This window comes from Microcaecilia unicolor, chromosome 2, assembly GCF_901765095.1.
Source record: "Microcaecilia unicolor chromosome 2, aMicUni1.1, whole genome shotgun sequence".
NCBI lineage: Eukaryota > Metazoa > Chordata > Amphibia > Gymnophiona > Siphonopidae > Microcaecilia > Microcaecilia unicolor.
This window is the reverse complement of record NC_044032.1, coordinates 229204490-229224048: the sequence shown is the minus strand read 5'-3', so window position 1 is coordinate 229224048 and position 19559 is coordinate 229204490. Positions and strand designations below refer to the sequence as shown.

General features: G+C 45.7%; 1 protein-coding gene across 1 annotated transcript in view; it reads right to left on the bottom strand.

Annotated features, from left to right (window-relative positions):
- UGCG (UDP-glucose ceramide glucosyltransferase) overlaps positions 1-18793 on the bottom strand; it is a 113534-nt gene extending 94741 nt beyond the window's left edge. Inside the window, exon 1 of the mRNA XM_030193764.1 lies at positions 18485-18793. Coding sequence (XP_030049624.1) covers positions 18485-18582 — 98 coding nt within the window. The 5' untranslated portion in view covers positions 18583-18793. The remainder of the gene's footprint in view (positions 1-18484) is intronic.
- Positions 18794-19559: the final 766 nt, after the last annotated feature.

Below are 19559 nucleotides of genomic sequence, written 5' to 3'. Positions count from 1 at the left end.
TTCCCGGTGGCTTGGAACCACTGGGAAGCTAGGGTCCATTGAGCAGATCTCATGTGAAGACGAGCCATGGGAGTCACATGAACTGTGGAGGCCATATGACCCAGAAGTCTCAACATCTGCCGAGCTGTGACCTGCTGAGACGCTCTGGTCTGCGAAGCCAGGGCCAGGAGATTGGTGGCCCGCGCTTCGGGAAGGTAGGCCTGAGCCGTCTGGGTATTCAGCAGCGCTCCTATGAATTCCAGAGACTGGGATGGCTGGAGATGGGACTTTGGGTAATTTATCACAAACCCCAGCAGCTCCAGAAGTTGAATAGTGCACTGCATGGACCGGAGGGCTCCTGCCTCCGAGGTGTTCTTGACCAGCCAATCGTCGAGATATGGGAACACGTGCACTCCCAGCTTGCGTAGGTAGGCCGCTACCACCACGAGGCACTTGGTAAACACTCGTGGGGCAGAGGCGAGCCCAAGGGCAGCACACAATACTGAAAGTGCCGTGCGCCCAGGCGGAATCTGAGATACTGTCTGTGAGCTGGCAGTATCGGTATGTGAGTATATGCGTCCTTTAAATCCAGGGAACATAGCCAATCGTTTTTCTGAATCATTGGCAGAAGGGTGCCCAAGGAAAGCATCCTGAACTTTTCTTTGACCAGGAATTTGTTCAGGCCTCTCAGGTCTAGGATGGGACGCATCCCCCCTGTTTTCTTTTCCACAAGGAAGTACCTGGAATAGAATCCCTGCCCTTCCTGCCCGGGTGGTACGGGCTCGACCGCATTGGCGCTGAGAAGGGCGGAGAGTTCCTCTGCAAGTACCTACTTGTGATGGGAGCTGAAAGACTGAGCTCCCGGGGGACAATTTGGAGGCAGGGAGGCCAAATTCAGGGAGTATCCGCACCGCACTATTTGGAGAACCCACTGGTCGGAGGTTATGAGAGGCCACCTTTGGTGAAAGAATTTTAACCTCCCTCCGACCGGCAGATCGTCCGGTACGGACACTTGTAGGGCGGCTATGTTCCCGTGGATCCAGTCAAAAGCCCGTCCCCGGCTTTTGCTGTGGAGGCGCAGGGGGCTGCTTAGGCGCACGCTGTTGACGAGAACGAGCGCGCTGGGGCTGTCCCTGTGCCTGACGAGGCCTTCGGGCCGGCTGGTTGTACCTACGCTTCGCAAAAGAATAGGGTGCAGCCTGCCGGGCCCGGGAAAAAACGTCCACCTGTGGAGGTGGATGCTGAAGGCGCCCGGTGGGAGAGCTTGTCGAGAGCGGTTTCCCGCTGATGCAGTTGGTCCACCATCTGCTCGACCTTCTCACCGAAAATGTTATCCCCCCGGCAAGGGACGTCAGCCAGTCTCTGCTGGGTGCGGTTGTCCAGGTCAGAGGCACGCAGCCATGAGAGCCTGCGCATCACTATACCTTGGGCCGCAGCACGAGATGCCACGTCACAGGTGTCAAAAATACCCCTGGACAGGAACTTTCTGCACGCCTTCAGCTGCCTGACCACCTCCTGATAAGGCCTGGACTGCTCCGGCGGGAGCTTCTCGACCAGGTCCGCCAGTTGTTGCACATAGGTCCGCATGTGAATGCTCATATAGAGCAGGTATGACTGGATGCGGGTCACGAGCATGGAGGATTGGTAGGCCTTCCTCCCAAACGAGTCCAGAGTGCGAGACTCCCGCCCCGGGGGCGCCGAGGCGGTATCCCTCGAACTCCGTGCCCTCTTGAGAGCAGAATCCACGACCGCTGAGTCATGGGGCAATTGGGGCCGCATGAGCTCTGGGTCAGAGTGGATCCTGTACTGGGACTCTGCTTTCTTGGGAATGGTGGGGTTAGTTAATGGTCGCACCCAGTTCCGGAGCAGCGTCTCCTTCAGGACATTGTGCAGCGGGTACCGTGGAGGACTCTCTAGGTGGTGATGGATAGTCGAGGACCTCGAGCATCTCGGCCCTCGGCTCTTCCACAGAGACCACGGGGAAGGGAATGCTGATAGACATATCCCGCACAAAGGAGGCAAAGGAGAGACTCTCAGGAGGTGAGAGCTTCCTCTCCGGTGAAGGCGTGGGGTCCGAGGGAAGGCCCGTAGACTCCTCTGAGGAGAAATATCTAGGGTCCTCCTCTTCCCCCCACGAGTCCTCATCCTCGGTATCGGACATTAGCTCATGTAGCTGAGTCCTGTACCGGGCCCGGCTCGACGTCGAGGCACCGAGGTCTCGGTGTCGTCGAGCGGTGAACTCCCGCGCCGGCGGGGACGGAGCTCCCTCCATCGACGTCGACGGGGACTCCACCTGCGTGGCGGTCGAGACCGGCACCGCAAGCGGCGGCGGTGTCGACAGCCCCGGCGCCGGGCTAGAGCTCGCCGGCGCCACAGTCATCGGCGCCGAGGGCGCAAGCACCCCCGGCGCCGGCACAGCCTGGCGCATCAGCCCTTCCAGGATCCCCGGAAGGATGGCTCTGAGGCACTCGTCCAGGCCCGCTGCCGGGAAAGGCGGTGGGGCCGGTAAGGGTGTCGGTGCCGGAAGCTGCTGGGGGCCAGGAGACGGCACCGAAGTGCCGGAACCCCGACGCGTCGGTACCTCCACAACCGACGGAGACCTCTCCTCACGACGATTGACGCTTCGGCGGCGTCTCCTCTCCGACATCGGGATGCACCGAAGGCGACCGGTGACGACGCTTCTTGTCTTTCTTCCGATGCACGTCACCGGCGCCGGAGGGCATGGAGGAGGAGGAGGTCGATCCCCCTCGGTCTCGAGGTACCGGGTCAGACAGGGTTCGGTCTCGCGGCCCACGAGCTGAGGGCGTGACTGGGGCCGACTGCCCACGCGGCCTCTCACCCCCACTCTCACCGGAAGACCGGCGGGCCGACGGGACCTGTTCTCCTGGGGTCGCTGCCATCGGTGCCGATGTCTCGGGCATCGATACCGGTACCGAAGGGCCGGGCGTCGATACCGATGCCTTCGAGGTCGACGTCGAGGGGCCGGCGCAAGTTCCAAAAAGACGGTCCCGCAGAACTTGCCTCGCAACCTGGGTCCGTTTCCGGAGACCGAGACACAAAGAACACGACTTGAGATTGTGCTCCGGCCCGAGGCACTGGAGGCACCAAGCGTGGGTGTCGGTCTGCGAGATCGGCCGGCCGCAGCGACCACACTTTTTAAATCCACTCGGGACCTTCGAGGACATCGACGGAAAAATCGCGTCGGCGAAGTCAAAGTCGTCAATGGTGGCTAAAATCACACCACGAAAAACAAACGACCGAGCGGCCACTAGGCCGCAACGTGGCGTCCCCGCTGGAAGCGAGGGAAAAAAGGGAGCGCGTGTCCCACACGCGCAGGGTTTCTTTTTTTTTTTTTTTTTTTTTTTTTTTTTTTAAAGGAAACCGGGCGGTAACTAAAACCGATAAACAAAGTAGAAAAAAAAAAACCACGATCAGCGTATACGCGATCGAACGATCCGGCGGCTGAACAGAGAGAGCGCAAAACACGACTCTCTCCAGGCGCGGAAAAAAAGGAACTGGCGGGAGCGGTCGCGCACGGGCGGGAAGACGGCCGCGCATGCGCGGTGGGCGTGCCCTGCGTGCCGACCGTCCCGCGAAGCTTCTTTCCGGTTGGTGGGGGCTGCCGCGGACGTCACCCAGTCGTGAGAACAAGCAGCCTGCTTGTCCTCGGAGAAATATCTTCACATAAAGCCTTCCTTGGAGCCAGGACCCTCTCATACTTCATCCACCATATTTTAAAAACCTGGTATATAAATCAGTACTTTCTGTTGATTTCACCTATATTGGACCCAAATGTTGGAACTCTATTAGATTTCATCCTAACTACTTACAATTCCAAAAATTGCAAAAAACTAATTTCTGCACCAATTCATTCCAGAATTCATTACATTAGTTAATATAACAATAACCAGTGATAATCTTGTCTTTCTATATTGCAAATTTATCAATATGTACAATATTTGTAGCTTATTTGCAAATCTGTTACTCTCAGCCACTTCATATGACTTCACTATTATTGGCATTCAACGTCTGTATTTTTAATCTAAACTGTAAGCCACATTGAACTCGAGTTTGTTTTTAGGATAATGTGGTATATAAATGTCATAAACGCACACTTTGGAATTTCCCCCATTGAAGTTTTAATCAGAACTCTCTTAATAAATTTAAAGAAATGTTCGTTAAACTTACTCTTTTTCCCAAGCTTTTCTTCCTAGACTAATATAATTTTGAAATTATTAGTGTCTACTGTTGCCCTGCTGCAGTAGCCCCACTTATGTCATGTCTGTCTTTCACTTCCTTCCTCCTTACCACATCTTAATACTACAAATATCTCCTTTATATTTACCATAATTAGGACCGTAAAACAAACAACCTTCTGTGCCCACCCTTTCATTCCCCCTATTTAATACAAATGGAGGCATATTTCAAAGCATTTAGACTTATAATGGTCCATAGGATACTATGGAACTTTGTAAGTCTAAGTGCTTTGCAAATGAGCCCCATTGTAAACCACATAGATTTTTTTTAATTATTTGCAGTATATCAAGTAAAGGTGATGTGTGAAATGTGTGACTAAGTTGCATGGAAAAATTAGGTCCTACCTGCTAATTTGCTTTCCTTTAGTTCCTCCGGACCGGCCCAGTATGACTGATGGGTTGTGCACACCTTCCAGCAGGTGGAGACTGAGAACACAAACTTCAGAGAGCCAACAGGAGCCCAGCTCTGCCCCCTCCAGCCTCAGTATATCAGTAACAAAGCCAGAGAAAGAAAACAGAACCTCTGTGCACCACTGGACAATACAGCCATGAATAATGAAAAAGCAAAAGCATGCTGGCAAGCGACCAACGCCACTAAACATCTCATTACTAGAAATGTCTGATTCATCATGAAAACATATACATTTATTTATTTTTACACACACATTCGAAAAACTGTCCCCACAGAAACCAGGACAAAGAAGACAACCAAGACCAAACTATCTAACCACACTGTTGAAAACAAAATGCATCTGAATAGGAAGCTGGGCCGGTCCAGAAGGACTAAAGGAAAGCAAATTAGCAGGTAGGACCTAATTTCTCCTTCCTTAGCATCCCTCCTGACCAGCCCAGCATGACTGATGGGAAGTATCAAACAGTCAGTTAAGGGAGGGACTGAACAAGCACTCACTGACCCAAAAGCTGTGTCCTGACGCGCCTGTACATCGATTCTGTAATGCCACACAAACGAATGTAGCAAAAACTAAGTGGCTGCTTTGCAAAATGTCCACCGATGACACCAAAGACAACTCCGCCCAGGACGCAGCCTGTCCTCTAGTAGAATGAGACTTAATTCCATCCGGAAATTGGCCTACCTTTCAGAATATAGGCCGAGCCAATGACCTCTTTGATCCACCTGGCTAAGTTAGCCTTTGAACTGCCAAACCTTTGTGACCACCACCTATCAAGACAAAAAGACAGCCCGACCTCTGAAAATCTTCTGTCCATCGCACATACTCACACAGCACCCTCCTGACATCCAGCTTATGCAATAACTTCTGCTCCTCTGAGCCCTTAGAAGAGCCGAGGGACAGCAGTTCTAGAGACTGATTAACATGAAAGGAAGACAAAACCTTGAGAAGAAAAGATGGAACCAGCCATAATACCACTTGATCCGACCGAAACTCCAAAAAAGGAGCTCTACACATAGAGTTTGCAATTCCAAAACATGCCTTGCCGACGAAATAGCGACCAAAAAGACTGACTTTAAGGTAAGGTCCTTGATAGAAGCAGAAGCCAACGGTTCAAAGGGAGGACGAATAAGAGCAGAGAGGACCAAATTAAGATCCCAAGACGTAAAAGGAGACCATCGAGGCAGACGCAAGATATTCACGCCTCTGAAAAATCAAACCACATCCGATGACTGGCCAAGGATTACCCTTGACCCATCCATAAAAGTAAGTCAATGCAACTATCTGAACCTTCAGGGAAGCTAAGGTTAATCCCTTATCAAAACCAGCCTGTAGAAAATCCAGAAGCTGCGACACACTAGTATGCAACAGCGCAATCCCCTGACCACCACACTAGGTCTCAAAAATCTTCCAAATACGCCTAAGAAGTACAGCGAGACCAAAGAATAGTACCTATGGCACCAGTCAAATAACCACACTTTCTCAGCCGAGCCCTTTCAAGAGCCAAGCCATAAGACAAAATTGAGCTGAATTCGGCATGAGGACCGGCCCCTGCGACAGAAGACCTATCGACTTTGGAAGTCGCAGTTCGGAAGCTACCAGAAGCCGTCTGAGATCTGCATACCAAGGATGCCTTGGCCAATTTGAATCTACCAGAATCATGAGCCCCACAAGCTTTTCTATCCTTTGAACAACCCGACCTAACAGAGGCCAGGGAAAGAATATGTACAACACATCCGTTGGCCATGGGCGAAGAGCACTGTTCCTTTCTGCAGCTACTACTACTACTTATCATTTCTATAGTGCTACCAGATGTACGCAGCGCTGTACACTTGAACATGAAGAGACAGTCCCTGCTCGACAGAGCTTACAATCTAATTAGGACAAACAGGACAAACAAGAGATAAGGGAATATTAAAGTGAGGATGATAAAATAAGGGTTCTGAACAACTGACTAAGGGTTAGGAGTTAAAAGCAGCATCAAAAAGGTGGGCTTTTAGATTAGATTTGAAGACGGCCAGAGATGGAGCTTGACGTACCGGCTCAGGAAGTCTATTCCAGGCATATGGTGCAGCAAGATAAAAGGAACGGAGTCTGGAGTTAGCAGTGGAGGAGAAGGGTGCAGATAAGAGAGATTTACCCAGTGAACGGAGTTCCCGGGGAGGAATGTAGGGAGAGATGAGAGGTACTGAGGAGCTGCAGAGTGAATGCATTTATAGGTCAATAAGAGGAGTTTGAACTGTATGCAGAAACGGATAGGAAGACAGTGAAGTGACTTGAGGCGAGGGCTAATATGAGCATAACGACACTGGTGGAATATTAGTCATGTAGCAGAATTTTGAACAGATTGAAGAGGAGAGATATGGCTAAGTGGGAGACCTGTGAGAAGCAAGTTGCAATATAGTCTACGCGAGAGATGATAAGAGTGTGGATGAGGGTTCTGATAGTGTGCTCAGAAAGGAAAGGGTAAATTTTGGTGATATTATAGAGAAAGAAATGACAGATTTTAGCAGTCTGCTGAATATGTGCAGAGAAGGAGAGGGAGGAGTCGAAGATGACCCCAAGGTTATGAGCTGATGAGACAGGAAGGATGAGAGTGTTATCCACAGAAATAGAGAATGAGGGGGGGGGGAGGAGGAGAGGTTGGTTTAGGGGGAAAGATAAGAAGCTCAGTCTTGGTCATGTTTAGTTTCAGATGGCGCTGAGACATCCAGGCAGCAATGTCAGACAGGCAGGCTGATACTTTGGCCTGGATTTCGGCTGAGATTTCTGGTATGGAGAGGTAGATCAGGGAGTTGTCAGTGTAAAGATGCAGCTGATGAAACACAGCACCCTGGCATTTCACTGAGTTGCCATCAAATCCATCACCAGCCAGCCCCTCCAGAAGACTATCGCCTCGGAGCTGAGAAACCATTCTCCCGGATCAGAGTCTGTCAACTGAGAAAACCTGCCTGAACGTTGAGAACGCCCACGACATGCGAGGCCAACAGGTCCAGGAGGTGAGTTTCCGCCCATGCTAGTAGCTCTGCCATCTCCCCAGCTAACTTGGGACTTTTCATCCCACCCTGATGATTGACATAGGCTACCGCCGTCGCATTGTCCAATAAGACACATACTGTCTCGCCTTCTAGGAGGCTGCAAAATGCTCTGAATGCCAAGCGAATTGCCCTGGCCTCTATCAGATTGATGGAGTAAGTCACTTCCTCCACAGACCAGCGACCTTGAGCAAGCTGACCCAGACAGAGAACTCCCCAGCCACTGAGAATGGCATCCGTGGTCACCTCCATCCAACAAGGCGAATCCAGCCACACACCTCTCGACAAATTCCTTGTCTGGAGCCATCATCAGAGATCATGTCGTACAGCCACTGGCACCAGCAGCCTGATCCACAAGGAATCCAACTGAGGAGACCACTGGGAGAGAAGGGTTGGCTGAAGGCTCCGCATGCGGGCTCTGGCCCACTGTACTGCTTCTATGGTCGCCGCCATCAACCCCAGCACATGGAACTCTCTGTCCCAGACTCTCTGGCCCAGAAAGATAACTCCCCAGCCACTGAGAATGGCATCCGTGGTCACCTCCATCCAACAAGGCGAATCCAGCCACACACCTCTCAACAAATTCCTTGTCCGGAGCCACCATCAGAGATCATGTCGTACAGACACTGGCACCGGCAGCCTGATCCAAAAGGAATCCAACTGAGGAGACCACTGGGAGAGCAGGGTTGGCTGAAGGCTCCGCATGCGGGCTCTGGCCCACTGTACTGCTTCTATGGTAGCCGCCATCAACCCCAGCACATGGAACTCTCTGTCCCAGGAGGCCCGCACTTGGTCTTGCAGCTTGATGATGCGGTGCCCTGGAAGAAAAACTTGTCCTTGAAGAGTATCAAATGACACCCCCAGATATTCCAATATCTGCATCAGAATTAAGCTGCTCTTGTTCACATTGATCACCAAACCAAATGATTCTAAGAATTGCACCACCTGCACTGTCACCTGACAACTTTCCTGATACGACTTTGTGTGAATCAACCAGTCGTCCAAGTAAGGGTGAACCAGAATGCCCTGTTTGCAAAGGACCGCCACTTTTTTTTTTTTTTTTAAATAACTGAGATAATTAGAGAAAATAAATGAGACTGAAGGGCTCACCACGTCTTTCTCCTGCTGGACACTGAGAATACTGAGGCTGGAGGGTACTGAACTGGGCTCCTATTGGCACTCAAGTTTCAATGTTCTCAGTCTCCACCTGCTGGAAGGCGTGCACAAACCATCAGTCATGCTAAGGAAAAATCATTTCTCTGAAGATGGTCTCAGTTATTTGGGCTCCAACTTAAAGAGGAGGCCTAGCTTAGTGGTTAGAGCACTGCGCTTGACATCCAGGGGTGCCTGGTTCAAATCTCACCGTCACTCCTTGTGTTCTTGGGCAAGACACTTAACCCTCCATTGCCTCAGATACAAAATTATCCCCCTTTTACAAAGCTGCGCTGGTGGCTGTCGCGTATTATTACAGTACCAGCAGCTGCTAGCAAAGCTTTGTAAAAGGGGGCCTTAGATTGCAAGCCCTCCAGAGAAATACTGTTCCTGAATGTAGCTCACATTCAGCTACTATTGAAACACGTGTGAGCAAATCCAAATAAGTTAAACCTTCCACAGTTTTGAGTACATTAAACCATGTGGACTACTCTGTTGACTGCAAGACAAGTGCTGAAAGTGGATTACAGTACCAGATGGCCTTCTAGCTATGCCTTCAAGCCAGTCAAAGAAAAAGAAAATATTTGTGTAGCGCATCTGATGCTCACCCAGGGACATGGAGTATACTTCTATCTGCAAAACATAAAATAAACCAAAAAAATACATAAAACTAAAAATGGTACACCACCATGCAGCTTACATCAGCATAGCTTAGCTTTTTGCAGCAAGCTTATTTTCTATTGCACAAAATATTAGAGCTGTGGCCCATTTCTATAAATAAAGCACAGATATATTTATGTGATTAATGAACTCACTTTTATATAATTCTATTAATATGTATTTAAATAGTGCCTTTCATTTACATACAATTGCAGGCAACTTAGGTACTAAAATAACAGGTGGCACCACCTCTGGGCGGTGTCTCTGAACACAGCCCAACAAATTCAAAGGTGAAGAAAAGGATTACTACTTCATGTATTTATTTGTTACATTTGTATCCCACATTTTCCCACCTATTTGTAGGCTCAATGTGGCTTACAAAGTACGGGAGAGGCGTATGCAGACTCCGGTGACAACAAATACAAAGTGATGTAGTGGTAAAATAAAGTTCATGTGGCATAGCCACATTAGGGAAACGTACAACGGAAGAACTGAGTTTTATCCATTACGCACTTTAGGTTTGTTGTGTTGCAGGGATCAGGCATTTAAGTTGGATCGGTAGGGTATGCCTTTTTGAAAAGGTTAGTTTTTAGTGATTTCCGGAAGTTTAGGTGCTCGTGCGTCATTTTCAAGGCTTTTGGTAATGCGTTCCACAATTGTGTGCTTATGTAGGAAAAGCTGGATGTGCAAGCCGATTTGTATTTAAGACCTTTACAGCTTGGGTAGTATAGATTTAGATGTGATCGTGTTGATTCTGATGTGGTTCTAGTTGGTAGGTAGATCAAGTCTGTCATGTATGGGGCTTCACCGTAGATAATTTTGTGGACCAGGGTGCAGATTTTGAAGGCAATGCGTTCTTTGATTGGGAGCCAGTGCAGTTTTTCTCGGAGAGGTTTTGCGCTTTCAAATTGCATTTTTCCAAATATAAGCCTAGCTGCCGTGTTTTGAGTGGTCTGGAGATTCTTTAAAATTTGTTCTTTGCATCCTGCATAAATTCCATTGCAATAGTCTACGTGGCTTAGCACCATTAATTGTATCAAGTTGCGAAATGTTTCCCTCGGGAAGAATTGTTTCACGCGTTTCAGTTTCCACATTGAGTGAAACATTTTCTTTGTTATGGATGCCACTTGGCTCTCTAGTGTTTGGTTGTGGTCTATTGTAACGCCGAGAATTTTCAGGCTGTCTGATATAGGAAGGATGTAATCTGGGATGTTGATACTTGTGGGGTTGTCAGCGCTGTGTTGGGATGAGAGGATGAAGCAATGAGGTTTTTTTTTAATTAAGTTTTAGTTGAAATGCATTTGCCCATGAGTCCATGATGTTCATGCTGAACTTGATTTCGTTGCTGATTTCTGTCAGTTTGGTGTTGTACGGAATGTATATTATGACGTCGTCTGCATATATAGAAGGGTTAAGGCCTTGGTTGGATAAGGTCTTGGCTAGTAGGGTCATCATTAGGTTGAAGAGTATCGGTGATAGCGGTGATCCTTGCGGTACTCCACAGTCTGCTTTCCACGGTGATGATATGTTTGAGTTTGATTTTACTTGGTATGTTCTTGTGGTTAGGAAGACCTTGATCCAGCTAAGTATGTTTTCACCAATCCCGAATTTATCTAGTAATCTCATTAATATATTATGGTTGACCATGTCGAATGCACTGGACATATCAAATTGGAGAAGGATGTTTTTGCCTGTTGCTATTTCCTGTTTGAATTTGGCTAGGAGAGTGATTAGTACTGTTTTGGTGCTGTGGAGGGAGCGGAAACCTGACTGTGATTCATGCAATATTGAGTATTTGTTTATGTAGTCTGTAAGTTGTTTGGTTACCATGCTTTCCATCAGTTTGACTGTCAACGGGATCGAAGCTACTGGGCGGTAGTTAGTGATTTCATTAGTTTTTTTCTTGGTATCTTTTGGTATTGGGGTGAATAGGATATTGCCATTTTCCTTAGAGAAGAGACCTTGCTGAAGAATGTAATTTAGGTGGGATGTGAGGTCTCCTATGAAACGGTCAGGGGCGGATTTTATTAGGTAGCTGGGGCAGATATCTAGTACTCCACAGTCTGCTTTCCACGGTGATGATATGTTTGAGTTTGATTTTACTTGGTATGTTCTTGTGGTTAGGAAGACCTTGATCCAGCTAAGTATGTTTTCACCAATCCCGAATTTATCTAGTAATCTCATTAATATATTATGGTTGACCATGTCGAATGCACTGGACATATCAAATTGGAGAAGGATGTTTTTGCCTGTTGCTATTTCCCGTTTGAATTTGGCTAGGAGAGTGATTAGTACTGTTTTGGTGCTGTGGAGGGAGCGGAAACCTGACTGTGATTCATGCAATATTGAGTATTTGTTTATGTAGTCTGTAAGTTGTTTGGTTACCATGCTTTCCATCAGTTTGACTGTCAACGGGATCGAAGCTACTGGGCGGTAGTTAGTGATTTCATTAGTTTTTTTCTTGGTATCTTTTGGTATTGGGGTGAATAGGATATTGCCATTTTCCTTAGAGAAGAGACCTTGCTGAAGAATGTAATTTAGGTGGGATGTGAGGTCTCCTATGAAGCGGTCAGGGGCGGATTTTATTAGGTAGCTGGGGCAGATATCTAGTTTACAGTGAGTGTTGGAAAACCTACTGATCGCTTGGGTAACTGTTACGACGGTAAGGAGGGCGAAGTTTAACCAAGACCGGTCAGCCGGGTATTCTCCAGTGGTTGGGTCCAGCTCATTAAGGAAGTTTTCAATGTCACTGGTGTCTTGAGGCAGCGTGTTGCGTAGGTTCACAATTTTTTCGTTGAAATACTTAGCAATTTCATCTGCAGATGGGATGTCTGTATTCGTTGTAGTGACCAAGTTGGTGTCTAGGAGCTTGTTTACCAGTTAGTATAGTTTTTGTGTGTCTTTGTAATCTGTCCCTATTCTAGTTTTATAGAATAATCTTTTGGTCTGTCTTAATGCGTATTTGTATTTTCTTTGTATTTGTTTCCATACAAAGTGTATGTTCATCTTTTTTCTTCCATGCTCGAGTTTCCTGGTGTGCGTTTTTAGCTTTTTCAGTTCACTGTTGAACCATGGTATCGAGTTATGCTTGTGTGAGGTTCTAGTTCGTAAGGGTGCGATTTCGTCTAGTATGCTTTTGCATCTTTTGTCCCATTCTATGAGGTAGTAGATAGAGTCTGTTTGTGTTGACCATTCATTACTGTATATCAGTTGCCAGAATGTTTTCGTATCTACTTGACCTCTTGTGCTGTAGGATGTGTGAACTTGTGTTCGTTGTAAGCCCATTCAATACAGTCCAGCAAACTGAGGAATAGAGAAGCCAGGTTGTCAAGTTACCCAGTAAAGATCATCATCAAAGCTCAGGCGAACCGACTCCCACCTCTGGGTATTATCCTCTAGTATAGACATTTCTTTCCCCTGATCCATAAGAAGATCCCTTGCAAGTCAAATAAAATGGCTTTAGCAAGCTGGAAAAATCCAAGGCACTTGCACCCAAGAACAAGAAGCTGCCACTGTGAGGCCTGAGAAGAAGCTGTTACTGCAGGAACTGGAGAACTCCTTCAAGGGTGAGAGCTAGAGAATGCACAGGGACAAGGGGGGACAGAGCCCACGGGGACTGGGTGTCATTCTCTATTCCACAGTCCTTCCTGCAATAGAAAATGTCTTCTCAGAAGATGTGCTGGTGGCAGGAATGTACAGGATACCCATGCATATTTTGCCAATTGTGGCCAGATGTTTGCTTGTTTTTCCCAAAAATCAAAATATTATCTGCATCACTGAAACATAAATAATGGTCAAGTTCATTAACAGGCTTCTTAAGAACCACCACTGCAGCAGGAAATAAGTCCAAGCTGTTGCACCAGTCATACAAGAAGAGAGGATGGGGCAAAAGATGCAAACGAGAACAAAACATCAAAGCAAAAGGTTATATTTTGGCTGATGCTTAGGTTTCAAAATCTTTTTCTACTCCACTTGTTAGTATGTGCTTCCAGACAGAAGTAACAACTAAAGCACTTTCTTACTACAAAAAAATTAAAAAAAAAGAATCATCCATTCAAAATACAGAACGCTCCAAAATATAAACATTTGTAGTATAAAGCTAATTCAAACAAATCAGTACTCTCAGCATAGTAAACACAAAACCTTGCTTGTGTTTACCACAACTGTAATCAAAGAGGGATGAGAAAACTGCTGGGAGCAGGAAAATGGGTACTGTAACAAGGTAATCTGGTAAATCAGAATTAGAAAACAAACTGTTTAAAAACAAATAATGAAAATCACTTATTGTACCATGATCATAATCGAAATGCTGCACACAAAAAAATAAAGCACGCCAAGAAAATATTCTTAAATAAATAGTATGTCCAGTAAAACAAACATTACGATTTTTTTTTTTCATTTCTTTGCACATATTAAAAACACCTCTGACTTAGCTACTCCCACAGCCTGCTCTGGCCACAATAATCAATTGACATAATGGTCCTGTTAAACCATCCTTATTAGAACCCCCATATGGGTACCATTCTCTCATGCAAAATACAGAAAAATAACTGACCTATGAACCCAGGAAAGCTTTAAAGATTGAAACTTTTAATTTAAAAAAGTGCCATAAATATAGTAGACAAACAACACATGTCACATGATTTCAAGGAAAACAAAGAAAAAATATATTTTTTTAATATGGAAATTAAATTTATCCCCCATCAAAAGGGGGGGGGGGGTACTCAGCAATACATAAAAGAATTACCTCTAGTGGAAATAAAAAATTTAAGAATTACAAAAAAAAGAGTGAGAAAACCACATGTTCTGGGGTCTGTTTACTAAGCCGTGCTAGCAGCTTCCAGGTGGCACTGCTAACACAGCCCAAAGTGATTGAGCTGTGTCGGCACTAGCGCACAGCCAGCCATGCTAGCGGTTTAGTAAACCCCAGCGTGAGTCCGCTATCTTCATCTAAAATTCACCCCTGACCTAAACTACTCCTGAGCCTGTTTCACTACAAAGTTATCCAACTGTGATAGGTCAAAAAATATATGTATTGATTCCCATAAGTGACAAAGCACTTGACAAGTGTCATAGCTTTACTTAAGATTCCCCTGTAAGGTTCCTAAAATATCCACTTTCCTGGAATCAAAACATTTTCATACTATCTACAACCTATTTTCCCCAGAGCAAGCAATAACATTAATTCAAACTAGGCAAAACAAATACAACACTGACTTAGAAGAGGTTATACTTTTTTGTCAAGTGACTTGATCAAAACAGTTTAGCATGATTTGGGCTAGATTTTCATGAACTATATGAACTTGCGTTATTAATGAATAGATCCCGATGGGATCCAAGATGGCTGCCAGCACCTAGCTAGAGTGAGACGCTCTCATTTTGCTTCTTGGAAATGCCGAAAAGACGTGGAAGGGCAGAAGATCAGATATATCTTGAGGGAGAGTCTGAGGACCAGTTGCGGCCCTCAGAGGTGGAAAGTCCTACAGAGGTAATCTCGGGGCAAACAGATATGGAATCACAGGAGAACCGGGGAAACGAAGGTAGTACACGTCTAAGAGTATTGGAAAAGCCGGCCGAGGTAACATTTGATTCCATATGGGACTTAATATCTCAGTTTATGTCATCTACTATTCAAAAATCAAATCTTATATCAGAGAAAGTTTCCCAAGTTGAACAAAGATTGTTGAATTCAGAAATGGATATAAAATTATTAACTGAGAAAAGAGAAACCATGGAGAAAAAATTACAGACATAATTTGCAGTTAGCGATGTTAAAAGATATTACCAATCTAACAAGGAAAACAGAGATATATGATAATTACTTGAGAAATAATAATGTGAGATTTGAACTTTCCAAAGATTAGAATGATTAATCCGATAGATATGTTTAAAAGATATCTCCGAGAGGTGTTGGAATTCCTGAGTCTAATATACCACCTTTCACTCAGGTGTATTATATTCCTCAAAAAGAGACTCCCCAAGGGGATAAAAAAGAATCTTTATATTTGACATTTCTAGAATCGTCTGAAACTGAGCAAGTGCAAGCAGCTACTCTTGATAGCAACTGTGGTCTTAAATCCTAACAAGCAATGGCTCTTTCGTTTATTTTTTAAGAATAGAGATAAAATCTTTCTGGGATTACGTATAAATATGTTTCCTGATATTTCAAAAGAAACCCAGAAAAGACGAAGATAATTTTTGTTGCTGAAACCTGCTATTCTCCAACTGGGAGGTGTATTTTACCTAAGGTTTCCTTGTAAATGTGTTATTCGTTATAAATCTTCTAAATACGTTTTCCTGGATCCTTCTCAATTGACATCTTTCATATCTTCTAAAAGAACGGAAGGAGTTTAAGCTTCTAATTTATTTGTCCTATCTAGGAGCTGACTAAACCTTTAATTTTATTTCCTTTATATTTCCTGTATAATGTAACTTGGATCCATATTATGTTGGACTTGAGAGTTATAAACTACCTATATTACCTTATTTACCTAGAAATTTTAAATTGTTATAATACTTTCTGTATGAAGAGTGTAACCTTGAAAAAGTTGAAACATTTTTGAAAATAAATAATTTTAAAAATTAATGAATAGATCCAATTGCATCCGCAGGCATGGCAGCAAATCTAGCTCTTTAAGGCTACCTCTACATGCCAAAAATAAGACTCATGGAAATGTACAAGAACTCACCATACAGAATACTTTACACTATAGGAAGTCTGCAGATGATGTTTAAGCTTTCAGGATCATTAAAGCAGGGGTTCTGAACCCATCACAGGGCCTCAGAAGAGACCTGAAAATACATCATCAGGTAAAGTACCACTGTGATCACTCAAAAAATTAACTGTTTTACGTCAAGAATGTTGAATTAACAGCTCCCTGGCTGCACAGGGAAAAGGACAGAATGCTTTAAAGGTACAGGTCTAAGACCCAGAGCAACAACTTTAACACACTAGAAGCTAGCAATCTCAGATTTTGGGAGCTTGCAAACTGCCATATGCAGCATAGGGAAAACTGCTTCCCAGTTAGACAAAGCATGACACTACAGTGCTAAAGGTGGAGAAAGCGGAAGGAGCAAGGAAAGAATTGCCTTACAAGAATAATTAGTATGGGAGAAAGAGCATTACAGGTCAACAACTGGGCATACATAAGCAGAAATTTCAAAGAAGAGTAGAGCCAAGATAATAGATGAGGAAGTAGAGTGTTAAATAAAAACATTGTTAGCAATCGGCAGCTTCTTCAATAAAAACTCAGGTTCTATCATTAAAGTTGTGAAATAATTTAAAAATAACTAACTATAACCTTAAGTTTATTAAGGGGCCCCTTACTAAGCTGTAGTAAGCTTTAGGATGTGCTTACTGCAGGACATGCTCAGGAATCTTGTTGCAAGTTCCCAATTCGTGTGCACTACCTGCACACTAAGGGCCCTGTTTACTAACACGCGCTAGCGTTTTTAGCGTGCACTAAAAACGTTAGTGCGTCTACAATGCGGTTTTGCAAACAAGGACCAAAAATATTTTTAACATTGTTTTCTTGAAGGGGGAGTGTCTGAGGTTGAGAGTGGGTATTTATGCACTAATCGGCACATCCACATTACTGCACACTACCCAATTAGTGCAGGGTTACCAAGAGAGCCCTAATTGCCTACAAAATAGGTGTCAGTAAGTGCTACTGCTATAATCTTTTTAATGGGCGTAAATTGAAAATCTGCCCTTTTACTGTTGCGATAAAAATGGCCTTAGCGCGCAGGAAACACATGCGCAACTGACCTTTGTGTGTCCTTTCTACGGCAGCTTAGGAAAAAGATCTTTAAGGGCTGCAATTGGCCAATTTCCTGAAGTGGTTTCCCAAAGGTTTACTAACCATGGTTTCAGAACATTAATACATAAGTAGAGGTGTATGGCAAAGATACACTATTAGTTTTCAATGAACCAATGTGCAATTGTTTAAATGGCTGGATAGAAATAGGGTAATTTAGTGAACAAAAACTGCGGGGTCATCTGAGCTCACATGACACAAAGTCTAAAGCCAAACAAGGCTAAGTAAAAAATATGGAATAGCGAAAGCGAGGGGATTGTTTCACAATATCCTTACCAATTCTTCCCCGTTTGGTCTTAACCAAGGTCTTGTTTCTATACGAACGAAAATATTTATTTACTGCAGTAAAAGATGACCACTTGTCTTTAACGAAAGGCCATTAATGAATTTGAACTTTGCTACCACCACTGCCAAATTTGGCCCAGATTCATTTAAGAGAATGGACTACGGATAGCCCGTCCGCAGTGGTGACAAAAAAAACCCCAACAACAACAAAAAACTATGGAAGACGTAAATCCACGTCTTCCCACTTATTCATCAGAAATATATAAATATACTGTTTCACATACTGTAATGCTTCCATAACTTATGAAAATAGCAGCGATCAAAAATTAGGAACAAGCAACCCGCTACTCTGGCATGAAGTCGAAACTAAAGAGAAAAAGGGGGTTCTTACTGCTGTTGGCGGATTTGAATGACAGCGGGGTTAAATCATCCTACAGCAAAACGATGAAGTGTCAGGCTTTTCCTGTGTCACAGAATGCCAGCGCTGTAAATTATAGACCCCGGCTTCCATTCTAACAGAGAGCCAGAGAAGATATTCAAGCGATGACAGACATAGTTCCCCCACTTGCCCCAGATGCGGACCCAGGAAGGCGGAGGAACAAGTAATCCCCCCCCCCCCCTACTATTACCAGGGGCATCTAGAGACTCTGGAATACGGGGAGTGGTGGAGGCAGCGCAGGTGCGGCAGAGAACAGTGTCTGCGGATCCTGTCCTCCTCCCCAGCCAGCCACGCTCCCTTTATCATCAGAGCCGGACAGAGTCGTAACTAAGGTCGGGGAACCGCAGCGCCAGGCCGCCCTAACGCACAGACACAACACTCCCTCCCCCACGCAATTTCCGCGCTCCCTCATCACATTCCCCACTAGACATTCCCCACTAGAGAAACTTACGTGTATATGATGGATAGGAAGTGCATGAACCACAGCACGACAAACAGGATAAAACCGAATATAGCGAATCCCTGCAGGGCCAACTCAAGCACCGCCATAGCAAGGCGCCACGGGCAAGTAGGGCGCGAGCGATCCTCTCTCACATAGACACACACGCGCACAAGCAGAGCGGGGCCCGGCCAATCTCTCTCCGTCCACTCCTCTCTCCACCGGTGCCTTTTCCTCACAGCCGGCCGCCCCGCCCGCTTCCTGCCCTAACCGAAATGAAGTCCAACTCGCGCACTGCCTCCCCGAGTTACCAGCGCGTGCACACACCCACCATCACCACACACGTACCTCCCTCCCCCCCCCCCCCCCCTCTTCGGTTTCAGGAGCCCAGACACCTCCCTCTTCCTCCCCCCCCCCCTCGGTTTCAGCCGAGACTCCGCCCCCTCTTTCTCTCCTAGTGACCGGGCAGCTCTATCGTACGTCAAAGACACTAACCCGACGCCTCCAGCGTCCCTCCCCATTACATCACCCTCGGTGTCTTTTTCCTTTCCTTCCTGGCTTGACTCACTGGCGGGAAGTGTGTAATTCACTTCCACTCAAATTCTCGCCATTTCTTACTTAAAGTCTTGTGAACATCTGCCAGCCAGTGAGGAGGTCATGAAACTACAGGGACAGCGGTGCCAGGGTGATTACGCAATCCGTGAATCAGAAACCTTAACTGAGTGTCGAGGGATACTACGGATCAGGGTCAAAGCTCAGGAACTTGCATTGTTATTGTTCTCACTGTACCATTTAGTTTGGTTGCTGTTTTTATAGCCTTTTATTTTGTCATTTTGGCAACACAAAATATGGGAGGTCAATAAAGTTACCCGGAATTTGTCTACTTTACAAGATTGATTTCTGTTGCTGGCTGGTTGTTTTCTAACCACCTCGCCCTAATAAGACTTGTACTTAGATTACAGGTTGACCTTTCATCCCATTGTATCCACTCTTCTTGGTCTTCCAATAGCCCTGGACGATTCCCTGAACTACTTGGATGTAATCCTAGACTCATATGGGCCCTTTTACAAAGACGTGCTGAAAAAGG